Source organism: Cnephaeus nilssonii (genome assembly GCF_951640355.1).
Source record: "Cnephaeus nilssonii genome assembly, chromosome: 18".
Taxonomy (NCBI): Eukaryota; Metazoa; Chordata; class Mammalia; order Chiroptera; family Vespertilionidae; genus Cnephaeus; species Cnephaeus nilssonii.
In genome coordinates, this window is record NC_137089.1 from 10,666,965 (window position 1) to 10,694,211 (window position 27,247).

A 27,247-nucleotide genomic window follows, 5' to 3' on the forward strand; every position below is an offset into this window, starting at 1 on the left:
TATCTCCCAGTCTAGCGAAATTAGGAATCTTCCAGTCTCAGCAGACGGGTGGGTTGGAAGGCATTATCCTGACCTATCCCTAGTAGAAGTGCATCACATCAGGGATGGAAGACTTCTTATTTTCAAACTCTGCATGCTACCTCTCCTTCCCAGCCCCCTACCGCCAGGGCAGTGTATTCTTTGCTCCCCATGTAACTGCTTGAAAATTACCCACAGAGAAAGCCACTTTTACTAAGAACAGACACCATCCATTGGGCATTCTGGTAACAGTAAAACATGTAAAGAAATGCTAAGATGCATTAGAAAAGTAGACAGACTGAGCCTGCACTGGGTACCAGGCAGTAGCATTAGGCTCTTCCCTGGCAATTGTTCCGCCACCACGGTGGGCAGTTGTTAATGTCTGTTTTTGATACATGGAAATGGAAGCTCGAAGAGCCCAAGCAGCTGAAGGTTCCTGGTAAGCAGAAGAGGTAGACTTCAAATCCTGGTGTGCCCTCCTCTAAAGCCCATGGTCTTAACTACTCTTGCAAGAAGAGGAACAAAGGCAAGGTTGAAACATGCCCTGCCAGATTGCAGTTTACTGAAGAAACATATGGAGATTAAAATTCATAAGTTGTTGGAGAGTTGGAAGAGATGAAACAATGCTCCTGTGATAGGCCATTTATTTTTTTTCTTTGATCTTTAAATAACAACACACTTACATTTGTCTACGATAGCATAAAAAATGGATACTTGCTCTTTTTCATCCTATTCTTGCAAATCTTTATACCGTCTCTACAGAGATGAAGCTCAAATGTGATGTCAGGATTTGCTTTTGTTCCCGGTTTAAGCTTCTCCTTTCTCCATGCAATATGCAGGACTTTTGATGCCTTCTCCAAGACCATATTCTGGACTCTCTCTATATATTCAGAGCGCGCCCAGGGAGAGAGTCATTCTGTGCCCAGTCTTACCTCCTTTGTAAATGCGAATGACAGTGGAATCCTTAATTAGATTAGCCATTGCCAGGACAAAACTCACCTCAGATGCATGGGAAGCTTCAGTTCAAACACCTGACTTCATTTTCACCCAGCGCAACCTGGTTACCTAGTAACTGCAGAGTTATTTAAAAAGCTGTATGTTAGTGATTACTTGAGCTGTAACTTCTTTTCCCCTTTGCAACCTGCTATAGAAATGAAACTATAACTTAGCTATTTCATGGCATATGGATGTTTTCTAATGGAATGAGTTCATGCTGTTTTAAGTTAGGCTCTCCAAACAACATTTTAAAAAGTATTTGTCATATTCCTAAATACCATGTGCTGTGATTGATTCTCCCACTAACTCAAACTGGCAGTGTATAGTACCCCGAGCCTGTGCCTATTAAAGCAGTCCGTATGCAATCTACTTATGCTCTTCAACTTCCCAAGTGAGTCTTTCCTAGAGAGAATTGTTTGTAATGTTTGAGGTCATCTCAAAGTAATTATGATGTCACCAATAACAGTGACCAGTTCAGGAGTTCATGCTCTGTGCCAGGGACTATGACAGTGATCAATACATTATGTCATCTCATTTAAGTCTCACAACACAATTTAAAGGTAGGTTTGTATTATTATCCCTATCTTACAGATAGGGAAGCAAGGTTTAGAGAGGTTAAACAGCTTGCCCCTGTCAAGCAGATAGCGATATTACTGAAAAACTCATTGGACTATGTGTGTAGGCAAAATGTAGCAAATTAATGTTTAGCATAGTCGAGGTGATGCATTAGAGAAAATCTTCAAAAGAAGTCTCTGCACCACTTTTCTATGAAGCAGGCACTCTGGGTCAGGAGCTCTGGGGTCTATTTTCAGGCCTTGCTATTTGGGCAAATCACTTTGCTTCTCTGTGTAAAAGGAGATGATAGGCCATAATCTCTTCGTTTCTAATTCTGGCTGTAATTGGGTGAGGATGTAGGAGCCTGAAAAGGAATCCAGAGTCATTGTAAATTTCTTAATGTATGTAATTCTATATAATTAAAGAGATCAAGTAAATTCTGGGAACTGTCAGGAAGGTTGTTACAGTTTCTATATAATAAACAAAACAATTATGGTACTTATACATTACAAACTTGATGGCTGTGTTTCCAAAATCCAGTGGAATTAGAGAAAGTTCAGAAGGAGATATCAAAATGGTATGGAGACTACTATAATGAGCACAGCAATCTTCACCCTGCAAAGGAAAAAATGTCTACAGTCATGATTATTAATGTACTAGAGGCCCAGTGCACGAAATTCGTGCACTCGGGGGGGGCGGTCCCCCCAGCCTGGCCTGTGCCCTCTCACAGTGTGGGAGCCCCGCGATCGATCGCCCCAAAGAAGTAGGCCCTGACCACCCATCCAGGGCTCCTTGATGGATTGCCCCAAAGAGGTAGGCCGAAGCCGGGGATCCTGCCTCCGCACCGTGCATGCAGCGTCAAGCCCCCACCCACCGGCGTGCGCCCGCTGTGCACGCAGCCTCCTAGTGATCACTCGTTGAGGCGTGAGGGCGTCATGGCATGCGGGCGTGACGACCACATAGGCTTTCATTAATAGGATTATGTACTTGAGAAGGCAATCTTAGGGCAGATAAAGGGAAGGACCATGTGGTAGGTAATAAACACATGGGATTTCTTAACTTGGATGCAAAAAAATAAAAATAGCCCTTGAGAACATTTAAGCAAATGTAGAAATGACAGTCCATTGTGAATTATTAAGGAAACTATGGTTGTGGAGTTCATCCCTGTATTATTGTGCTCTCCACAGCATACCCCTGGATGTCAGTGAATGTTGATACAGCATGGCTTCAATTCAAGGAAGCAATTTTTTTTTTTTAAATCCTCACCCAAGAATATTTTTCATTGATTTTTAGAGAGAGGGAAAAGGATGGAGGTTTGGAGGGAGGGAGAGAGAGAAAAGAGAGAGAGAGGGAGAGACGTCGATGTGAGAGAGAAACATCGATCATTTGCCTCCTGCATGTGCCCTGAGCAGGGCCATGGATCAAACCGAAACCTAGGTATGTACCCTGACCGGAATCAAACTCACAACCTTTCTGTGTCCAAGACGACACTCCTAACAACTGAGTCAAACCGGCCAAGGCAAAAAGGCAAATTTTAAGTCATAAGAAGTTCTGTTTACAATGGCAGATTTCCTTAAGAACAAATTATTAGCAATATAATTTAAATTTCTTATTTTGAGTCAAGTTGAAGAAAACACCATGATAATAAAAATTGATAGCATAAAAGCCATCTAGTGTTCCAGGAAAACATGAACCGTTCCTTCTCCCTGAATAATGGCCCAGAGAAGCCTGCTTTTCATTTTAGAATCATAGAATCTTCAAATCCACGGTGTCCTTGGAGCTCAGCTCCCATTCCCAGCTCAGGTGAGATACCCTTTCTTACTAACAGATGTTCCTCTTGTTCCGCTTGAACACTGCCAGTGTTGGGCAGCTTACTCCTCTGAGGAATACTGTTCCCTTGCTGGACCTACCAGATTTATCTTCCGCTGAGCTGAAGCTACCTGCACACAGCCTCCCGCACTGTCCTGGTTAGACCCAGAGGAGACATTTATTCCTCTTGTATAGGAAGCATCTAGCCCTATGGAGCCCTGACTTCTCCAGGGTAAACATAGCACTTGCTGTTCAAACAGTGCTAGTTCCAGACCCTGTAAAATCCCGGCAGCTCTTCTCTGACCAGGTCTGTTTTCCAAAAGGTCTCCTTAGGTATCTGGATGGAAAAAAAAAAGAAGGAAAAAGTGTTTGATGAATTAAATTGGGAGTATTACTTCTCATAATCAGAATCCCACATTTTCATCGACAATCCCTAACATTGTATTAACTTGGTCTGTAGCTGAAACACGCTGTTAGTTCAATATTCTTAGGCCCACCTGAGTTTTCTGCTGGTCCCCAGATGAACTGCTCTCCACCTACCACCTCAACGTGCAGTGTGCGCCTTCGTACTTATTCCTGCTGAATTATCTTGTTGGTTATAAGCTATTATTTCTGCTTCAGAATATTTTAGAAACTTGATTATTTGGTCCAACATATTAATGATTCATATTTTTATCATTTTAAAATTCATAAGCATGTCTCCAAAGTAATGGAAATGTTGAACAAGATTGAACCAGGGCTGAAAGCATGTGCTAACACTCAAAATTTAGTGAGAAATATAATTTAGTGAGAGTTGTACTTTGAGGCTTGTACTTCTTTTAATCTTGCTCTAATTCGATAGCCTGTTAAATATACTCTTTGGGCTAATAAATACAAGTTAAATTAGTAAACACTTGTTTGTTTTTCTGTGCATTTTTGTTTCTTCAGAATATACACTATGAGAAAATAGTCTTCCTTATTCCCTCCCTTTCTTCTCTGTTCCTTCATTCCTTTTTCTTTCTTTTCCTCCCCCCCCCCCCACCCCACAAGGTATATTCAAAACATATGGCTACAACCAACATTTAACTGATCAGAACATAATCTCATGACAAGTCAAAATACTTGAGGGAACATGGATGACCTCATGAATGCTGACAGGAAAAAAACTGAAGCCCAGCCCTAGCCGGTTTGGCTCAGTGCATAGAGCGTCAGCTGCGGACTAAAAGGTCCCGGGTTTGATTCTGGTCAAGGGCACATGTCCAGGTTGCGGGCTTGATCCCCAGTATGGGGGCATGCAGGAGGCAGCCGATCAATGATTCTCTCTCATCATTGATGTTTCTCTCTCCCTTCCTCTCTGAAATCAATAAAAATATATTATTAAAAAAAAAAACTGAAGTCCACAATGTCACAATATCCATTGATAGAGAAAGTGAGCGGTTTTTTTCCATGATGTTCTTTTAATTAATTTCATGTAGAAAAAGGAAAGCTAATCCATTATCTTTTGTGGTCTCTGTTAAAGTCCTGAAAATCTCTTTATATATTCATTATGTTCTTTTTTTTTTTTTTAGTTTTTCAATTACAGTTTGCATTTAATATTATTTTGAATGAGTTTCAGGTGTAGAGCATAGTGGTTAGACAATCATATGCTTTACAAAGTGGTCCCCCAGATGTCTCAAGTACCCACCTGGCACCATACATACTTATTACAATAATACTGACTCTGTTCCCTGTGCTGCACTTGACATCCCCATGACTGTTCTGTAACTACCAATTTGTGCTTCTTCATCCCTTTGCCTTTCTCACCCAGCCCCCCATCTACCCTCCCCTCTGGCAACCATCAGCCTGTTGTTCTCTGTATCTATAAGTCAGTTTCTATTTTGTTTATTAACTTATTCTATTCTTTAGAGTCCACATGTAAGTGAAATCATATGATATTTGTCTTTCTCTGACTGATTTGTTTCACTTGGCATAGTACTCTCTACACCTGTCTATGCTGTCGCAAACGGTAAGATTTCATTCCTTTTTTTTTTATGGCTGAGAATTATGTTTTTGTTTTTAACAGTCATTCCTCATGGACTCTCAATCTCTAGGGCCGATTTTTATTTCATTTTGCCCAGCAGATAAGTTTTCTGTCCTGTACAAAGCATGATCATGCTTCAAGGTTGCTTTGGACTTAGAAAATAGAATAACTTTCAGGCTATTGTTTTCGAGTTGTGATGCATAAATCTCATAAGGTTTAGTAGCTTTTTGCTATTAGTAGCTTTTGATTCTTTTTTTAAAAAATATATCTTATTGGTTTCTTACAGAGAGGAAAGGAGAGGGATAGAAAGTTAGAAACATCGATGAGAGAGAAACATTGATTCAGCTGCCTCTTGCACACTCCCTACTGGGGATGTGCCCGCAACCAAGGTACATGCCCTTGACCGGAATCGAACCTGGGACCCTTCAGTCCACAGGCCAACGCTCTATCCACTGAGCCAAACTGGTTAGGGCAGTAGCTTTTGATTCTTGTGAGAATATAATTGTCACTTTTATTCATGCATATATTATTTGTGAATATTGAAGATAAGCTTCAATTTTCAATGGAAAGGAAAATATATTTTGGGTGTATATACATAACATACCCTTTCCTTGGCTCTCATAGCATTTGTATTAAGTACAATAGTAGTTAAGATGTCTATTCTGGCTTTTTAAATTTCTACGACATATAAATTCCAGTTAAAAAATAAGACAGGATTTGGGTTTGTGGGTAAAATAGTACAGATGCAAAAAAAAAAAATGTTCAATATTTGCTTTATCCCCTTCCTAAAAAAAATATCAATGGGAATTTGGCTTTTTCCTAGTCTGAACACAGAGATTAATAGCTGAAATGAACTGGCTGATAGATAGTGTGTGATGTCAGATAGGAAGAGAGCATTAAAGACCAGGAAGTGATGTGATTGGGCAGCAAGCCTGCTGTTGTGCAGACATGGCCTGTCAGAGTAAGCTTGGCTTCTTGACACTGTCTTGAAGCTAGAAATTGCGTTATTAAAAAGTCCCCTATTAGGGTTGTCAGTAATATCATTTGACTGTCTTTTGTTTAAACTATTATTTATGCATCAAAATTAAAGTTGTCTTCTATTGTTGACATCATAGAAAGCCACAGAGTTACCCTAAAATTCATTTCCAAGTCTTGAGACTTGGGATGGTTGGCTTTTGACTCCCCATTACCATTGTGGTCCAGGGCCATGGCTGGCAGGAGACAACAGAATAACTTGGATATTTGAAGTAGAAATACTTTAGGTGACTTTATTGAAACTACACAGGCTATCATAGCTCGGTAGTATTTCTCAAGACCTCCTCCCCACATCTCAGTTCACCTAGTTACAGCAACACCCATGATGCCATCAAGGTAGCGCACATCAGAGCAAGGAGAAACAATTTGTCTTAGCTTTGTTACGTGAACCTCAGCAACCTGACACAGCCTGGACCCACACCTCGACCTGGATTTCCTCTCTCTTTCATTCCTATGCTTTCCCAAAGCTGCTTTGCAATCCTCCTCCCTTCTGCTCTGTCTTCTACTTCATCTCCTCTTCTTGTATTAGTCATCATTTTTGCTCCCATCTCTCCCTGCCTCCTTCTGTCTCTCCTTCTGTACCTTCCTTTCTTCCTCCATTTCCTAATCATTCACAAAGTAACTAAAAAGTCCCCACCCTCAAAACATAATTCTTCTTTTTTATTGTTTATAGAGAGGAATTGAGAGAGAGAGAGAGAGAGAGAGAGAGAGAGAGAGAGAGAGAGAGACATTGATTGGTTGCCTCCCCTATATGTCCCATCTGGGGTTGGAACCCTTGACCTAGGTATGTGCCCTGACCAGGAATCAAACCTGTGACCTTCCAGTGCATGGAATGATGACACTCCAACCAAGTGAGCCACACCAGCCAGGGCACAAATTTTTTTCTATTAAGGAAAAACTATACAGTAGTAAATTCATATACTAATTCACACTAATTTGGCTTTTAAAAATGGGAATTGATAGTAAAGGAGGAATTGGTGTATAGCTTCCCAGGGACTGTGCTTTTCAAAGTGACAGCACTCACTTAAAATAGGTGAGCCCTGGCCTGTTGCTTAGTTTTTATCTGCTAGTACAGTGGTTGGCAAACTCATTAGTCAACAGAGCCAAATATCAACAGTACAACGATTGAAATTTTTTTTGAGAGACAAATTTTTTAAATTTAAACTTCTTCTAACGCCACTTCTTCAAAATAGACTCGCCCAGGCCATGGTATTTTGTGGAAGAGCCACACTCAAGGGGCCAAAGAGCCGCATGTGGCTTGCGAGCCGCAGTTTGCCAACCACGGTGCTAGTACATCAAGCAGGGTCGAGAACTGGAGGCTGCAGAAGAATATAAAACCAGAGGCTTTCAGCTGATCTTGCTGACTTCAATAGAGCACACTCAGCACATCACAGAAGGTTAATTGCGAATATTTTCACAATCAATAGACAAACAAGCATCAAAAACACTACTCTAAGCTGCATAGGCTTCTGGGATTTTAAAAACCAGTAGGAGTCAAGAAGAATCCTTTAGCTTGTAAACCTAAATGTCAAAAATAAAATCTTGTATAAATTGAACCAGGAAAGAGTCTGTATAATATCAAATGCTGCTGCTTCTCTCTCTCTTTTTTTTTTAATGCTACACACCATCCCTGAAACATAGAGGTGAGTGAATGGTTGTCAAAAAAGAGAAGTTATAGCTGTGCATTGTACCATCCTTGGATTTAACCATGGGAAAGATGATCATTATTGAGCTAGAAGTTAGCTAAGCTTTTCATCTCCCTTTCTTCCCTGGAGGAAGTTAAAATGCAATGTTGTAACTCAATTCTCTGCTCCTCCCAACCTTTCAAGTGAGACAACTTGTCCTGTGGTTGCTTAGGCCAAAGGAGAGGTAATTCAGAAGCATGATTCTTTCATTTAAAAGACTATCATCTCCAGTTGCAACCAGTCATGACGCCTGGATGAAATCCAAACAACTCCATTTAATCAGAATGATTTCCTTCCTTAGGCATTCTCTGCTTGTACCACTACCCACAAATCAATGTTCAATAAATTTCAGCCATTTCTTCCAAAGACACTGCAATCATATTTTATAAATCCACCTATGTGTTGGTTTCTCTGAGCCACAGATAAATTAGACCCTTCTTGTTTTATCCTAAGATAGCTGTCTAGTAATGTACTCAGAGACTTCAACCAGAAACAGTCATGGTCTTCCTTTTATGAAGCCAGTCACAAGTAAGAGGGGACAGTCTGGAATGAAAAAGCTCCTTGTAGGAGCAGCTGTGGTGGTGTGTGAGCACGGGGACAGATGGCCCATTTTCTTGTGAAAGAAGTCTACGTCCCACAAGCTGTCAACATCCAACAGCTTCCCTAAACAAAGCTTGAAGAGAGGATTCCAGTCAAGAGGAGCTCAGATGTTTGCTGTGTTGTGTCTGAGCCCTGTGTGTCAGGGGCCTAGCTTTATTCTGTAGACCACCTAGTCTGTTCATTGGGGAGGACAGTATTTGTTCAAACATAGTCCCTTTTGTCTGTGCTGGGCAATAGCACAATACATTCAGCAAATGCCCTCTGAAATCTTAGATTGTTGTCTTCGACAGGGATTACAAAAACATGGATTTCTTGAGAAGTGCCTCCCCACCTGTGTTTGGATGTGGGAAGATCTTGGCAGCCAGGGTATCTAGGAGATGCTCAGAGAAAAGTCTGTTACCGTCATGGAGACTTTTCAAAGGACAAATTCCTCCTTTAAAGTGGTTAGAAATAGGAAAAGAATTCTTGAAAACAGCCACGGAATATTGGACTAGATGTAACCTTGAAAGATTTTATTTATCCCTTCTATGTTAGCTTTCCATCTAAGACCAAAGACTGTAGTCTATTTTAGAAACCCTCCAAGGAAAGGAAATTCCCATAACCTTTCCCCTGTTAGCACTCTTTTAACTTCTACAAAGGCCTCCATTAGAAAAGTCTTGATCATCTATATGTTTCTAATGCTCATTGCTGCAGCTCAGACCTGGCTCCTTTGCTTTCTCGTCTGCTGTTCCTATCCTCCACAGAGGGCCTATCATTGCTGAGGCCTGTTATTACACCACTTCTTGGCTTCTTCTCTAAGGCTAAATAATGAAAGATTTTCCCTCCTCTTTTTGTAGGTCATATTTTTTAACTCTTAATTATTTTTGTTGTTGAAAATTTGATTGGGGATTTCCTGTGTCTGGAAATGCCTTGAACTTTGTAGCCCGAACACTCATCCCGTTACCTCTTAAAGTACACCACATAAAATGAGACTAAGAGAATGAAGAAGCTGCAAAGGAAACAAAACATCACAAAATCCAAATATAAAACCACCGGATAGTTATCTTTCTGGTTCATTATTAAGCAAGACATTTATAAAATAAAACATGTTTGGAAGTTGAGTGGGCATCTCATTTATTGAGGATTGATCAACAAGTACTTGCTCAGGTTTAGATAAATACCTATAAAACCCACAATTTAAAAGGCATAATGTTAAAGCTAGGCATGCCAAGAACATAAATATGACCCCCAAATATATATATATATAAGTTTAAATTATATATATATATATTTATATATATAACTTCTAATTACCATGGGCTTTTGGAAATCATAGCAATAGCTTTCAGTATGCTGCTAAGTACAATTATTTCAGATTTTACAATTAGATTTGATCTGTGGGTGGTTTTAGGGAGGATACAATCTTTTTCAGGTTTATTGTAAGTAAATGTAAACACATCCCATATTTTTTCCTTTGCAACAGTTGAAATAGGATGAGGTAAATATGACCTTTCATGTTTGTACTGGCTTACAAAACTATCTGAGCCTCCTGCTTTCAAAGACGTGTCTTTAATAACCCCTGGTATTGTTTAACATAGCACTTATGCAAAAGACTTTATTTGCATGTATATAAAATCTAAAGAACAGTAATAAAAGGATCACACATGTTCTCACCACTTAGTGTCAGAGCTAGAACACTACCGGTGTCCAAGAAGCGCGCTGCGTCCTTCTCTCTGTCTCTCTCCTCCTTTCTGCCCCAGCCCTATCTGATGTCAGCACGACCCTAATTTTGGATAACCATCACTTTGCTTTTCCTCATGATTCTACTATCTTTGCAAGCATCGCCAAAGATTGTGTTACTTAGTTCAACTGAATTTCGAAATTTATATTAGGGAATAATTCTCTTTTCTTTCTTTTGTGATTTTCTTTTTTTGTTTTTTCTTCCATATATTTGTTTGGACATTCATTTATATTGATTTATGTAGCTGTCGGTCATTTTCACTACTTTAGAATAATTCATTGTATGACTATCCCACAATATATTTCCCCATTCTACCGTCTATGGACATTTGGGTTAGTTCTAGTTTGAGGCCTTATGATCGCTTCCATATGACCATTTTGGTACAAAACTCAAGTTTCAGAATTCCTCCAATATATGTGCCTACAGTGGGATTGTTGGATTCTGAGACGCACATGTGCGCAATTGTTTTCCTAAATGATTGCACCATTTTTTTCCTGCTCCTACCAGCAGTGGATGCGAATGCCTGATGCTCAGCATCCTTGGCAGGACTTCATATTATCAGATTTAAAGCTTTTTACCAGTTAGTCTTCCTTTCATTGAATTGTATGAGTTCTTTATATATTTTTTAAGTTAATTCCTATTTAGATGTATCATTGGCAAATACGTTCTCCCATACAGTGGGATCCCTTTTGAATTTGTTGATGGCTTCTTTTGCTGTGCAGAAGTTTTTTATTTTTATGTAGTCCTATTTATTTTCTCCTGTGCTTCCCTTACCCTAGGAGATGGATCAACAAACATCACTACCAGAGATGGCTGAGATTATGCTGCCTATGTTTTCTTCTAGGATTTCTGTGGTTTCACAGCTTACACTTAAGTCTTGATGTGTGTTCATTAGGTTACCTCCCACACATACTCACCGTGACCAGGTTGGGGGATGGAACCTGCAACCCATGTACATGCCCTTGAATGGAAATTGAACCCATAACCCTTCGGTGCACAGGGCCTATGCTCTAACCACTTAGCAACACTGACCAGGGCTTATTCATCTTTTCATCAGACAATCTTTGTGGACTCAGTGTCACTGTAAGCACTCATAACAAAGAAGTGAGGGCCTTGTCTCTGTCTACCCTTGTCTCTGTCTGTCCTCTCTCAGACCCACAGCTGGCCAGGAGGCCGCTGTGTGCCACTGCTGGTCTGACGTTTAGTCCTAGCAGCTTCCATCCGGTGCGTTTCTGCCCTACTGCCCTAGGTTCTGCCCCTTCTCCCAAGACTGAGTCTTTGATAGACACCGTGTGTCTCACAAATTACAACTCTCCACTTCAGAGCAGCTAGGCTCCCTCTGCCATGCTAGTTTTGTTGTGGCTGCTATTGCTGATGCTGTTGTTTTGATAGTCTTTCCTGCATTTGGAAGAGATGGTGGTGAAAAGGAAGTTGGAGGGTGGGGGGTGGGTCAGTGTTCTGTCTGCCTCAGGGGCCGCACAGAGGTGGGTAGAAGAGTGGATACCTCACTTCTCTGTGGTTCTGGCAGGGTTGTTGCTGTAGGGGCTCTATATCTACATCTGGCAACAGAGGCAGTGAAGGAACTATACATTTTCCCGTCTTTTGTCAGGTGGTTCTTGTGAATTAGAGTTTACTATATCTCTGGGCATAGTCTTGTTTTTTGGTTGCTTAAATCAGATGCAAATATATTATAATTAATGTTCGTATCTGCTTGGCCCTGACATAAGGCATGGTGAGTTGGTATGTTTTACTGGGTTAACCTTGTGAGGTTGCATGAAGGCATGCTAGCCAGGCACCATGCTGAATGCGACCTCGTGCACTACAGTTTTCTAAGAGAATGTAGGAGCTGCTCTTATGGTTACAAAAATTCAAGCTCAGGCCTGGCCGGCCTAGCTCAGTGGTTGAGCGTCAACCTATGAACCAGGAGGTCACGGCTGGATTCCTGGTCAAGCTGTATGCCTAGGTTGTGGGCTCGATCCCCAGTGTAGGGCATGCAGAAGGCAGCCAATCAATGATTCTCTCTCATCATTGATGTTACTCTCTCTCCCCCCACCCCATCCCTTCCTCTCTGAAATCAATTTTAAAAAATAGAAAAGAAAAAATCAAGTTCATTAAAAATTCTCCTGAATTAGAAGTAGTTTTCCCTCATTACTGTTTTTAAATCAATTAATATTAAAATTATACCTACTATCTCATGGTAGCCCCCAATTTTTTCTGATTTCAAAAATTATATTAAAACAAGCTCTTATAATCCAAACTAGAGGCCCGATGCATGAAATTCGTGCAAGAGTAGGCCTTCCTTCCCCCTGCTGCCAGCACCGGCTTCCCTCTGGCACCCGGGACCCGGGCTTCCCTCGCAGCCCTGGCTTCGTCTAGAAGGTCGTCCAGAAGGACATCTGGTCTAATTAGCATATTACAATTTTATTATTATAGATAGTTTGTGATCATTCTTCTATAACACTGTGCCAAAGACCTTGTCCTATAGGATATCGTTGAATTTCCTATAATTCAAAACCATTTCCCCTGTATTTTAATTATTAATGTAAGTAGTAATTCTGGATTGGAGAATGGAGGCATTTCCGAAAACACATAGAAATATGATTTGAAAACAACCTGAGTTATTCTGAAGGCAATCTGGAGGATAACATAGAGCTGCCTTGATTTAGTTACTCATATGTGTTATCTGAGAAAAAGTTTATTAAAATACATTTTGACACTATTTATCCAGTGGAGCTTTAACTTCATTGGGAAAATGGTTCTGAGAGTGGTGAGAATGTTGACTAATGTTCATTCCACATGGGATTACACCACTTTCTGAATCAGAGTTTCCTGCTATTGCAATATATTTTTTCCTGAGAAACAATCCATTTGGGTTCATTACATGGCCATTTGTTAGTCTGGGGCATTGTACTTGTTTGTGACTACGATGAAGTCATAGTGGGCTGGGTCTGTCTGTGGACACAGCGTCGACGGGAGAGCGTGCAGCTGCTCGGAGAAGCAGGCAGTGCAACCGGCCACCCGGATATTTCCACCCAAAATCCTGCTTTCCCAAAGTCATGGGTTTTTCATTAATCATCAAGATGTGTTTACCTTTGATTTACTCATTACATGCTGTACACAGACATCACTCTGTTGAACTTATTCTTTTTTTTTTTGGAACTTTTTATTGATGCGTAATTGTCTAAGAGAAAGGACAAAGATCCTCAGTGTATAACAAGATGAACTGCTACAAACTGAGCACACCTGTGAGCCGGTACCCAGACCAGGAGCCAGAACGTGACCAGCACCTCAGCAGCTCTCCTTGGGCCCCTTCCTGGCACTCGCCCTCCTCACCTTGGGATACCGCTCTCCTGTGTTGCTTGTTTTTATATTTCATCCAAATGGAATTATACATGATGCATTGTTCTGTTTGGCTTCTTTCATTCTTCATTACATGTATGAGATTCAGGTACATTTATCATGTATTGTGTTTGTTCATTCTTACTGCTGTGCAACGTTGCATTGATCAATGCAACATCATTCATTCATTCTGCTGTTAACAGGCCTCTAAGTAGTTTCCCTCTGGGAAGGAGATGAGGGCTATTATGAATATTCTATAGACATCCTAGTCCGTCTCTTTTGGTGAAAGTAAATATACACACATACGTTTCAGTTGGACTTACAGACAGGAGTTGCATTGCTGGGCCGTAGGGTGTGCAGATGTTCAGATTTAGTAGGTAAGCCAGTTTTTCAGAGTGGTTGTAAGTACTTACACTCACACCAGCGAGGTATGAGAGTTCCAGTTGCTCTACCTCCTCACCAGTATTTGGCATTTTCTGTCTTTTTCTTTTTAGCCATTATGGTGGATATATATTGAATGGGGTTTAATTTAAATTTCTTTGATAATAATGAACCTGAGCACCTTGTCATGTGATTATTAATAATTTGTATGTTTATGTTTGTGAACTGTCTGCTCAAGTATTTTGTCCATTTTTCTACCAGTTAACTTTCTTTTTGTTGCTGTTTCACAGGAATTCTATATCATCTGAGTATGGGTTATTTGTTGCATATATGTATTGGAAATACTTTCTCCTCTTCTTTGGCTTGCCTTTTCACTCTTTCAAGGGGGTCTTTTGATAAACAAGTATTCCTAATATTTTAAAAGTCCCAATTTACTATTTTTTCTTTTATGGTTTGTTCTTTGTGTGTCCAGTTTAAGAAATAGTTTCCTACTTCAAGTTGACAAAGCAGTCCTATGCTTTCCACTAACACCATTATTTAGATTTATAATTCATCTGACTTGATATCCATATATCGTATGATATAGAGATCAAAATGTTACCAACCCTTCCAGGTTGGGGACCCAAAACAATGACCTTCTGTCCATTGCCATTCACGCCAGTAGAATGAGACTGAGGTCGATAAAGTGGAGCAGAAACTTGATTCTTTGATCAAGGCATGGAGAAGGGGGAGCTTACGCCCTAACGGCACCTTCTCCCTGACCGGGAAGGAGCCTCTGTATGTGCAGGCTGTGGTGTGGAGTGATTCCATTCCTTTAGGCATGCGTAGTTATTTTCCTGTTGCCCTCGGCTCTTTCGCACCTGATTCTTTCTGTGCTCGGTGCCCCATCGGCATCTTGGTCTTTGCACTTGACCCTCTTCATTTTGCCGTCGGGAATCCTTCTTGGTTCCTGTAAGCGAGCACAGCTCCTGACACTGGGTAGGTATTGAGAAACGTTAGGGTATTTTGGATGACAGCCCAGTGACAAAGATGCTTTCTCACTGGATGTCCTAACCCAACATCAGTTTACTTACTTTTAAGTACAATGTGTCCACAAAGTGTAGTTCCATTGAATTTATTTTTCCTGAAGAGAATTACTGATGATTCGCAGAAAAAAAAAACTTAAACCTAATAACGATTTAAAACATAACATAATGTATAGATTATTTCACACTAATGTAAGTTGAAATGTTTCTTAAACGTTTTTCTGTTAATTAGAATTTAGTTTGTAGCTTTAGCAATTTATTCAACACTAAAGTGACTGACAATGCACAGAGCACAATCATTTAAAAAATAAATTATTGTTTTTACTTTTTCATTTGTACTCAATTCAACACATGTTTATCCTGTATCTGTGAGAGTTTGGGATGGTTGGAAACATGAAGTTTTGAGCTCCATTTTTACGTCATATAATAAAATTGTCACACACATGTCAGTCATAAGACATTTTTCTTAGTATTCAAAATTATATTAATAAAGAGAGGTATAAGGTGAGAACTTTTATTACTTTTAGGACGACCTTACACCCTTTTGTGTAAGGCCTCTGTACTAAGTCTTCCACTAGCAATGACGCAGATCTTCTAAGGCATTAAACATGGAAAGAATATAAAAGTTTCATTTCTGTATTTGGAATGCCTCCGAATCTTCCTCTTTTATGTCATTTCTGCTTAATCTTACTTGTTTTTCTTTTTATTATTTGTTCTAGGTTGTCCTGGTCAGTGGACATCTGGACAGCTGGGACGTTGGGCAGGGTGCCATGGATGATGGTGGTGGAGCCTTTATATCATGGGAAGCACTCTCACTTATTCAAGATCTTGGTAAATATTTAGAAAGTTGTTAACCAACGTGTAAGGGTCTCTGTGGTGACAAGTTTAACTCAACACACAAAATAGTCAACAGATTAGTTACTGTAGATTCTCCTGAGGTTTATATGCTTTTTGTTAGTTGACTCCAAGAAAAGAACTAATTTGTCCCCTTAGAAAATAATTTTTTTAATTCAAGTGTTTGCCAGACAACCAAAGTATCCAATATGATCAGCCACTGGGGGAAATGAACAAGAAAATGAAACCCTAGCAACTGCAACCACATCAGCTAGAGACTATGTAAGGATACTGTGACGAAATGCAAAGAAAAGTCACCAGCTCCCTCTGCTTCCTTTTCCTTGTTCATCTCTTTTTAAAATTGCATTTATTTTATTTCTATCTCCCCACCCCTGTCTCCTTTGGCAACTATCAGCTTGTTCTCTATAGCTACGTTTCTGTTTCTCTTTTGTGTGTTTTGTTATTGTTGTTGTTATTTTTTTTAGTATTCCACAAATAATATTGTATTTGTCTTTCGTTGCCTGACTTGTTTCATGTGGCATAATAGACTCTAGGTCCAACCATGTTTGTTGTTGCAAATAATAAGAGTTAATTCTTTGTTATGGCTGAGTAATATTCGTGTGTGTGTGTGTGTGTGTGTGTGTGTGTGTGTGTGTGTACCACATTTTCTTTATTCATCTATTGATGGACATCTATGTTGCTTCCATACCTTGGCTACCACTAGGGCTGTAGTGAACACGTAGGAGTGCCTATATCTTTTGTATTAGCATTATTTGTTTTCTTTGGATAAATACCCAAAAGCAAAATTATTGGGTCATATGGCAACTATATTTTTATTTTTTAGAATTCTCCATACTGTTTTCCATAGTGGCTGCATCTATTTGCAATCCCACAGGAAATTATTAGGCTGTTAAGGATAGCTTTGCTACAGTTTTCCCTTTTCTCTACATTATTACCAGCACTTGTTATTTGTTGATTTATTGATGATAGCCATCCTAACAGGTGCGATGTGATCTCTCCTTGTGGATTTAATTTGCTTTTCCCTGGTGATTAATAATGTTGGCCATCCTTTCATATATCTGTTGGCCATCTCTATGTCCTGTTAGGAGAAATGTCTATTTACTGTTCTTTGCCCATTTTTAAATTGGATTTTTTTTTTGGGGGGGGGTGTTAGTTACATAAGTTCTTATATATCTTGTATATTAACCCTTATGGGATGTATCACTTAGAATATCTTCTCCCATGCAGTAGGTTGTCTTTTTGTTTTGTTGATGATTTCCTTTGCTGTGCAAAAACTTTTTAGTTTGATATAATCCCATTTGTTTATTTTTTCTTTTGTGCCTTTACTCAAGGAGACACATCCAAAAATATATTTCTAAGAACCTTCTCAAAGAGTTTACTGCCTATGTTTTCTTCTAGGAGTTTTATGGTTTCCAGTCTTACATTTAATCTTTATTTTGAGTTTATTTCTGTACACAGTGTAAGAAAGTGGTCTGGTTTTATAATTTTAATTGTATCTGTCTAGTTTTCTTAATAGCACCCTTTGAAGAGACTGTCTTTACCCATTGTATATCTTTGCTTCCTTTGCTGTAGATTAATTGACCTATAAACAAGGATTTATTAATAGGCTCTCTATTCTAAACATTGATCTATGTATATATGTTTTTATGCTAGTACTATACTATTTTGATTATTGTGTCTTTGGAGTATAGTATATGTAACTTTGTAGTGTCAAGTAGGTAACTTTGTGGTATCAAGAATATTTGCCTGTGATTTTATTTTTCATAATGTCTTTGTTTGGTTTTGGTATCAGGGTAATGTTTGGCTTCATAAAATGAATCTGGAAGCATTCCTTCCACTTTAACTTTTTTAATTCCTTGTTCATTTCAAGGAAATTATCAGGCTGTTAGTTTTCTTTGTATGATAGAAGTCAAAGAAAGAAATGTAGGGCTGAATGAATGATTCCTTTAGCCATAATTAGGAATCCAGGTTTAAATATTGAACCTTCCAGGTAAACCTAAACATGGAAGAGATGAGCAGACATAAAAATGAATGGCTAATGGTGAAAGCATTTTATTTTTATGACCTTTTTTTTCTTTGTGTACTGGTCCAAAAGGTGGATTTTGAATGAGGTTAGAAATAATAAAATAGTCTGAAATGAGAGTTCTGTGTCTGAATTTAATGCCTTGTTAGCAGAATGTTTCCTATTACAACAGTGGAGAAATTTCAGTTTCAGATGTAGTAAAGATCACTTTCGTTGTAGGCTTTCCATTGCTTACTTAAGTATTTATGTGTTTAAATTTATTCTTTTTATCCAGCCTTTAATGAACCCCTCTAGCCCTGTAAATTGACCCATTAAATAATAGTTTATCTTAACAGTAGTCTTGCTTGAGGCAAATTTTTGGTATATCATTTTGATTTATGTTTTTTTGTGTGTATTTTTAAAATGGAGAAATGGAAAGATTGCTATTCATTTATTTTTACTTCTAAAATAGACCAGTATTTTCCCAACCTTGGCATTACTGACATTTGGGGCCAGATGATTTTGTTGTGAGGTATGTTCTGTGTGTTGTAGGATGTTTAGAGGTATCCCTGGCTTTTACCTACTAAATGCTCATAGCACCATCTCCCCCCAAATTGTGACAACCAAAAATGTCTCCAGACATTGCCAAATGTCATCTGGTGGGTTGGAGGTGAGGGAGGCATAAAATTTCCCCAAATAAAATAAACTAATAAAGAAATCTCTAGGAGACCTAATACAGGGTCATGTTTTTGGAAAGGAATCTAACTGGAAGCCTTATATTGTATATACACTTTTAACATCATCACCCTACTGAGAACCTACTATGTGAACGCATCTTGTAAAATCTGGGCATACAGAGAGATATAAAGCATATCCTCTGTCCTTTAATTTAAATTTTATTTTTCAGTTACAGGTTACATTCAATATTATTTTGAGTTGAAGATGTACACATGTAACTACACACATAATTACAAATATAGACATCATTTCAAAGTCTGCTTATAGAATTGGGTAAGTTTTGAGAAAGATAAAGTCCAGCAAATAAAACTGGAAAACACACAGTCCTTCAGAGAAGACTCTGTGTGTGAATTCTTTCCTCCTCTCCCTTCCCTTAAAAATCATTCCCTTGGCTATTTGTTCTCTCTGCCCTAAACTTCATTCCGGAATGAAGCAGGTCCTAGAGATGAGACCGTGAGATATCATACATCTCCCTCCTTAGAAGTCATAGGTAATTATTTTGGAAGTTAATTTTATTTCAGTGTGTTCCGCCAGCTTGATTGGAATCAGAATGGTAGAGTGCAAAGAGAACCGGACCAATTTGAACTGAATTTTAGGTCACTGTGCCACAAACTACTTTATTTAGCCTTGGCCAGGTCATTTGAATCCTCTGGGCTTCATTTTCTTCATCTCTATCCTATCTAATAAAAGAAAAACATGCAAATTGACTGTACCTCTGCTATAACCACAAGCCACGCCCACAAGCCAATCAGGAGCGAGTATGCAAATTAACCCAACAAATATGGCGGCAGCCACGGAGCTGGAGCCAGCCAGAGGCTTGGGTTGCCCCCGGCAATGGAGGAAGCCAAGCTTCCCCTCCACCCCCGGCCTGCCCTGGCCTCCGCTCAAGGGTACAAAGTTTCAATTATAGAAGATAAATAAATTGCAGATACCAGGGCCCCCGCTTGGGTCCCCGGGGTGTGTGGCTGGCCTGCAAACCACCACAGGCCCCTCACCCAGGCCGCCCCACACCCCAAGGGAACCCCCACCCTGATCCAGGACACCCTTCAGGGCAAACCAGCCGGCCCCCACCGTGCACCAGGCCTCTATCCTATCTAATAAAAGGGCAATATGCAAATTGACCATCACTCCAACACACAAGATGGCTGCCCCCATGTGGACACAAGATGGCCGCCACAAGATGGCCAGCAGGGGAGGGCAGTTGGGAGGGACCAGGCCTGCAAGAGAGGGCAGTTGGGGGCAATCAAGCCTGCAGGGGATGGCAGTTAGGAGGGACCAGGCCTGCAGGGGAGGGCAGTTAGGGGCAATCAGGCTGGCAGGGGAGCAGTTAAGCATCAATCAGGCTGGCAGGGAAGTGGTTAGGGGGTGATCAGGCTGGCAGGCAGAAGCAGTTAGGGGCAATCAGGAAGGCAGGAAGGCGAGCAGTTGGAAGCCAGCAGTCCTGGATTGTGAGAGGGATGTCCGACTGCCCGTTTAGGCCCGATCCTACCGGGATCGGGCCTAAACGGGCAGTCGGACATCCCTCGAGGGGTCCCAGATTGGAGAGGGTGCAGGCTGGGCTGAGGAACACACACCCTCCCGTGCACGAATTTCGTGCACCGGGCCTCTAGTTCAACTATAAGCTTTTAGGGTATTTTATCTGCTTTCGATGGGAATAAAAATCATGTCTTCTCTAGGCTTTGGATCTTACTTCTTTAGTACTCAGCATAGGACTCTAGATCACCGCTAATTGAGTTGGATTCGCTTGCATGGATAAATGTCACACCAGGCAAAGGTGACGTATCTTTTCCAGCTTTGAAAGTCCTCTGACTTCAGTAGCTTTTGATGGCTAGTAATCATTCCTTTAATTCAGGGCTTAACTGTCTTACATATTTCTGGAAAACCTCTGTACACGTATGAATAAAACTCTAAAATAGAGACTACCATTTCTTTTGAGTAAGTGTTAAGAGGCAGAATGCATGGTATACTGTTTAAAAAGCATACTGTGTGGGTTCAAATCCCAGCTCTGCAACTTACTACCTATGTGGCCTTAAGCAAGTTACTTTGCCTTTCTATGCCTCAATGTTCTCATCTCTGAAATAGGATATTAATAGTTCCTACCTCATAGGGTTGCTTTGAAAATTAACTAATCTGTTTACGTAATGTACTTAGACCAGTACCTAACCCAACCCAAGTACCATTAAATGTTAATTTTTATTACTTAGTAAGCATGACTCCATCAGTAGCATGTTTTTATGCAAGGGAGGATGATACATTTTGTAGCCTCATTCCCATCAGTGATTACTTTGCCTCCTAACTTAACATGTTAGTTATACTGATGTAACTCCAGAGCCAGCTGCTATGGTATCCCTAAATATCCTTTCTCTTTACTCTTTAAGTTGCCATCTCTTGTACGATAGAAATCTTGTGACTCCTTTACTTTTTTTTTCCCTTTATTAAGGTATTACAAATGTGTCCTTATACCCCCCAATGTCCCACCCCCCACCCCACAATCCTGCCCTCACCCTCACCCCCTGTTGTTTGCGTCCATTGCTTATGCTTATATGCATGCGTACAAGTCCTTTGGTTAATCTCTCCCCTTTACCCCCATCCTCCCCTCCCTTCCCTCTGAGGTTTGAGCATCTGATCGATGCTTGTCTCTGGATCTGTTTTTGTCTCCTTTACTTTTATACGTTTTCATTCTAAATATTCAGGAGTCCAGATTTATCCTGGTCACTTCCTGCTTTCACTTCCACTCAGTACCTCACTTCTGTGATTACCCACTGAGCCTTACTCTTTCATTTAAAAATTAAAATGAGTGTGGATTTCTATTTGTAGATCGCCTATGTGTTTGAATATGAAGATTGGGGTTCAGCGTGTGCCACTTAAGTTCTAGATGACAGTTACTGATAAACTTGAATAAGAAATAGGACTTTAGGCTAGAGGCCAAGACATGGGTCCATCATTATATTACTTAATTACATTGAGCCCAAGCTGTTTAATTGGTGAAATATGAAAGCTCCATGGCAAACTTTTTTCCAAGAAAATGAGACTCCTTTTGACTGCTGATACTTGGATGGCATGTCATACAGCATGCCTGCTGCAGTCTCTCAGTGGAGCTTGTTAATTTGAAGGGTTGGTGCGGTGGGGCTTTCTGATATTTAGGAATATTGTTCTACGATTCATCCTTCTTGTCTCTTCTCCGTTGTTCTCTTCTTTCACTATTCTTTTTTTTTAAATAATTTTTTTTTTTTCAGAAAGGAAGGGAGAGAGAGATCGAAACATCAGTGATGAGAGAGAATCATTGATTGGCTGCCTCCCACATGCCCTCCCCCCCCCCCCACCACTGGGGATCGATCCCACAACCTGGGCATGTGTCCTGACCAGGAATCGAACTGTGACTTCCTGCTTCATAGGTCAGTGCTCAACCACTGAACCACGCTAGTCAGGCCGTTCTCTATTCTTACAGATTCACTCTTTTGCCCAAGCCATCAGCTATACCTATATTTAATTAATCTAACAGGAGAGATATTTGTCCTTCACAAATATAATCAGTCATTCCTGAGTAACTGTCAACAGAAGGCTATTTGCTGTGAAATGCTATTGAATGCTTTCTTGTTTCTGTGGTTTACTGGACTTGAAACTGTTTGTGTGAAATGTCTCCCCTTGGAATGGTCTAGTGTCAGTGGACACAACTAAAGGCCAAAGATGTTATGCTTCAAAATATCCATTTGGAATTCATAAAATAAACCATCATCCATCCCAAAATATTTCCAACTTTACTATTTTCTGTCAAGTTAGAATTTTGAGTTTTAAGGCCTTACCAAGGGAAACACATTAGAATGAGCAGCACTACCTGGTTGTTGAAATATGGGATACACATATTAAACATCTTTCTAGAGAAATTTGAACATGGGCATCCTGATGGTGATTATCAGAGAGCTTGAAAGCCCCTGTGTTAGAAAAATGTTTTATTTATATATTCCTTTACTCATTCACTCAACAAATACTTGTTGTGTGCCGACTGCTTGTCAATATGCCAGGTGCCTGTACCAGAGAGGAATGAGACATGGTCCTTGACGCCCTTAAAGTGGGAGAGACATTTAATTAAAATTTTTTAATGAAATTGTTATAAGTTCTTTAATTGAGTATATACAAATCACTTTGGGCACCTGGTGAAGGGAGGAACCAGCATGGCTTGTCTGAGTAGGGCACCTTCATAAAGGTGCTATATGGAAGCAATATGGGAACAATGAAGAATTCCCAGTAGAGTTTAGGGCTTCTAGTCCTGCACATCATTAAAAATGAGGGAAAAGTTGTTGGCAGTAACAGTCTTGGAATTGGGGTGGGGGGGGGGGGGGCGGGGGTAATAGAATTTCAGGAGATGCTCACTTTTTACCTGCTATATTAATATAACATTGGATTTTTGTAAAATAAGCATGTGTTACTTTAATAATCAGAAGAAAACCCTCCAAAAAAATCGAAAGTAAGGAACGATTATTGTGTCGCCATTACCACAAGCACTCTGTTAACAGGGACAGCAGGGCAAGGCAGGAAGTAGAAGAGTCACGCAGGAGACACCAGCCTCCTAGGCCCAGAGTACCCCGGGGGGCACAGCCCAAAGCTTGGGTGAAGCCATTTCGAATACAGTGGGTTCTCTCTCAGAGGTGGAGATCCATGGAGAAAGAGGGTTGCCTTCTCCCAGGCCCTGGTCACACCTCCCTTGTAAAAGTCACAGGAAGTCTAATCCTCTCTAATAAAATGGTAATATGCAAATTAACCATCACTCCGCTACATAAGCCACGCCCACCAGCCAATCAGGGCGAGTATGCAAATTAACCCCATCCAAGATGGCTACAGCCACAGAGAGCAAGGTTTCCCAGGTAACAGAGCAAGCCAAGCCTCCACTCAAGCTACAAAGTTTCAATTATAGAAGGTAAACAAATTCAAACAAATGGCGGCAGAATGGAGCTTGAGAGAGCAGGCCAGGGTTGCCGGCGGCAACAGGGGAAGCAAAGCTTTCCGCACACCCTGGCTGGGCTCACCCGCTTAAGGCTACAAAGTTTCAATTGTAGAAGGTGAATTAACTGCCACAGAAATGGCTGCCGCCCCGGAGGGAGCAGCAGGCTTGGCTCCACTCCAGGCTACAAAGTTTCAATTGTAGATGGAAAATAAATTCCAGATACCAAGGCCTCCGCTTGGGTTGCCAGGGGGCGTGGCTGGCCTGCAAACCACCACAGACCCCTCACTCAGGCCGCCCCACACCCCAAGGGAACCCCACCCTGATCAGGGACACCCTTCAGGGCAAACCAGCTGGCCCCCACCCCTGTACCAGGCCTCTATCCTATCTAATAAAAGAGTAATATACAGATTGATCATCACTGCAACACACAATATAGCTGCCCCCATGTGGTCAAAGATCCTGCCCCCATGTGGACACAAGATGGCCACTACAAGATGGCCAGCAGGAGAGGGCAGTTGGGAGGCACCTGGCCTGCAAGGGAGGGCAGTTGTGAGGGACCAGGCCTGCAAGGGAGGGCAGTTGAGAGGGACCAGGCTTGCAAGGGAGGGCAGTTGGAGGTGATCAACCCTGCATGAGAGGGCAGTTAGGGGTGACCAGGCCGGCAGAGGAGGGAAGTTGGGGGCAAACAGGCTGGCAGGGGAGCAGTTAAGCATCAACCAGGCTGGCAGTGGAGTGGTTAGGGGGTGATCAGGCTGGCAGGCAGAAGCGGTTAGGGGCAATCAGGAAGGCAGGCAGGCAAGCAGTTGGGAGCCAGCAGTCCTGGATTGTGAGAGGGATGTCCGACTGCCCGTTTAGGCCCGATCCCACCAGGATCGGGCCTAAACGGGCAGTCGGACATCCCTCCAGGAGTCCCAGATTGGAGAGGGTACAGGCTGGGCTGAGGGACAACCCCCCGCCGTGCACGAATTTCGTGCACTGGGCTTCTAGTCCAGAATAACTGAGCGAGAAAAATGAACAACTGCCAATGAAATGGCAACCTAAAAGGTGGAGCTAGAGCCCTAAAGCCAATTTGGGACTAGCCTACATCTAAAAAGGAGATCCCACTTAGAAAGGACCTCACCCTGGCTTAGGCCATAATGACAGGTCTAAAACTGACATTTACTGACTGTTACTATGCTGTAGACATTGTGCTAAGGACTCCACTCTGAATAGGTTCTGTCTACTTCGGGGCAATAATGCCAAGCAGTAGATAGTCTTGTTATATCCGTTTTGTAGAAAAGGAAACTGGAGAAAGAAAACCTAAATACCCTGCCCAAGGTCACACAACTATTACATAAAAAAAATTTAAATCCAGGCAGCCTGACTCCATACCCAATATTCTTACGTACCTTACAATGATGTTTTACTGGAACAGCATTCCCAGTCTGTTTCTAGTAACACTCATTCTCAGGATATCAAGATGTGAATGCAGGGGGAAAAAGTGACCTGTAGTCAAGTAAGTTTGAGAAACTTCCTCTTAGTAATTTTTTTTATTCATCAACAAGCATTTGTTGGGATAGTCTTCCATGGATGAAGTGTGCTCTGGGAAACACTGCTCTGGGCATTATTGGTATTGGCAGAACTGAAGAAGAATCCAAGAATACTTGCCCAACTATATTTTGAGAACCTGAGTACAAAGGCTTTGTATTTGTTTTTATTCTAGATTTTCTAGGTTATTTTGGGGATCTTGCCAGAATATTGATGAGATAGAACCATGCAAAGATTCCTTTCTTGGCTTGGTAGAGATTGCTCTTATATTTCCTCTTGAAGAGCACTTGGACCCACCCCAGGGGCAGTTCCGCCCAACACCTAGTTTCTTATCCACACGGTCTGAGCCCATTTTATTAAAATGAATGTAATGTTATTGAAAATGTTTGACATATGCTAAGGGTTCTCTCTGCCAAGCTTTCCTATGGCCCTACATGAATCAGAATTTGGTATAACTTTTCTTTTCTAAAAGGAATTTTTATCTTAAAACATTCCACAAATTCTCCCGACACCAATTTTGCATGCTCTTCCTCCACAATTATTTTATGAACACGGGAAGGGAGACTGGCAGCCCTGGGAAAGGTATGTTGGTAAGCACTGTTTCTCAATACTTTCAAGCAGCAATGTACCTGTTGTGAAATTGTCCAAGAAGTTAACTTGTTTTAAGTCTTAGAAAAAAAAAAAAATACTTGCCTCAATATTACATTTAATTTTATAAATTTGAATTTTACTGTGTAGATGGTTGTTTGCTTTAAGTTTCTCTGAGCACCTTTTGATCCTGACTTTTTAAACGTTAATTTTACTTATTATTTTTCAATTACAGTTGACTTTCAGTATTAGTTCATATTAGTTTCAGGTATTTAGTGTAGCAGATAAGAATTTTTACAATTTACAAATTAATCCCCCCTGATAATTCTAGTACCCACCTGGCGCCACACATCGTCATTACAATTATTAATTATATTCCCTATGGTATACTTTACATCCCCAGAACCATTTTGTGACCACCAATCTGTACTTGCTAATCCCTTCACCTTTTTCATCCGGCTCCGCAACCCTCTTCCCATCTGGTAACCAGCAGTCTGTTCTCTGTATCTATGAGTCTGTTTCTGTTTAGTTTGTTAACTTATTTTGCTCTTTAGATTCTACATGTAAGTGAAATCATATAGTTTTTGTCTTTCTCTGTCTTAATTCTTTCACTTAGCATAATACCCTCTAGGTCTATCTGTGTTGCTGCAAATGGTACGATTTCATTCTTCTTACTGGTCAAGTAATATTCCACAAGGAGAGCTCCTATTTCTGTAATAAATATTGAACACCCACTTCATGTCAGGCAAGTAAAATGGGAGGGTACAGGTCCTCCCATCAAGGATCAAAGTCAGGCAGCAATGGCTTCACATGGACAGAGACATTTGAGTTTGAGCTAAGTCTTGATTGAGTGGGAGGTGGAAGGAGAAAGAACAAAAGTAGAGCTTGTGAAAGTACATAGTTTGGATAGTGGAGTAAATTTTGTAAGCCTAGAGCAATAGGTGATTGCAGAGAGGTGGGAAATGAGTCAAATGAAAGACGAGGATCAGTTTGTAAAGGGTATTGGATGCAAAACTGAACCAGGCAAAGGTTCCTTAATTGGCATGGTGCAATAGGCAGTGAGAGGCATTGAAGATTTTAAGCATAAAATTGGCATGATAGAACTTCTTTCTAAAATAAAGATAACTGGGTATGTTAACCTTTTAATCCGTAAAGAAGTGTGATGAATAGAATGGAGACGCAGGAAAATGGAGTGGGGAGACCTCAGCTATATCGAGCCTGGAAAACTACAACTTTGGAGTTCTGGGAACATTTTATTTGCTACGTGGTTGGCAGGCCAGCTTTCACCTCTCTATGTTAAACCAAGGAGGAAGTGATGGGGTTCCCAAGCATGCTGTGTTCTTCGCCTACACACTTCTCTACATTGCGCTAATGCTGCATTTGCAAAGCTGTGGTTTACCCAGCTTAGGATGAATTCCCTTCCCGTAAACTTG

At 40.7% G+C, this 27,247-nt stretch overlaps 1 protein-coding gene across 2 annotated transcripts in view; it reads left to right on the forward strand.

The window, feature by feature from the left end:
• Positions 1-27,247, forward strand: part of CPQ (carboxypeptidase Q) — a 372,988-nt gene that overhangs the window by 217,020 nt on the left and 128,721 nt on the right. For both annotated transcript variants that reach the window (XM_079796014.1, XM_079796013.1), the window contains exon 5: positions 15,882-15,993. In XM_079796014.1, coding sequence (XP_079652140.1) covers positions 15,882-15,993 — 112 coding nt within the window. The remainder of the gene's footprint in view (positions 1-15,881; positions 15,994-27,247) is intronic.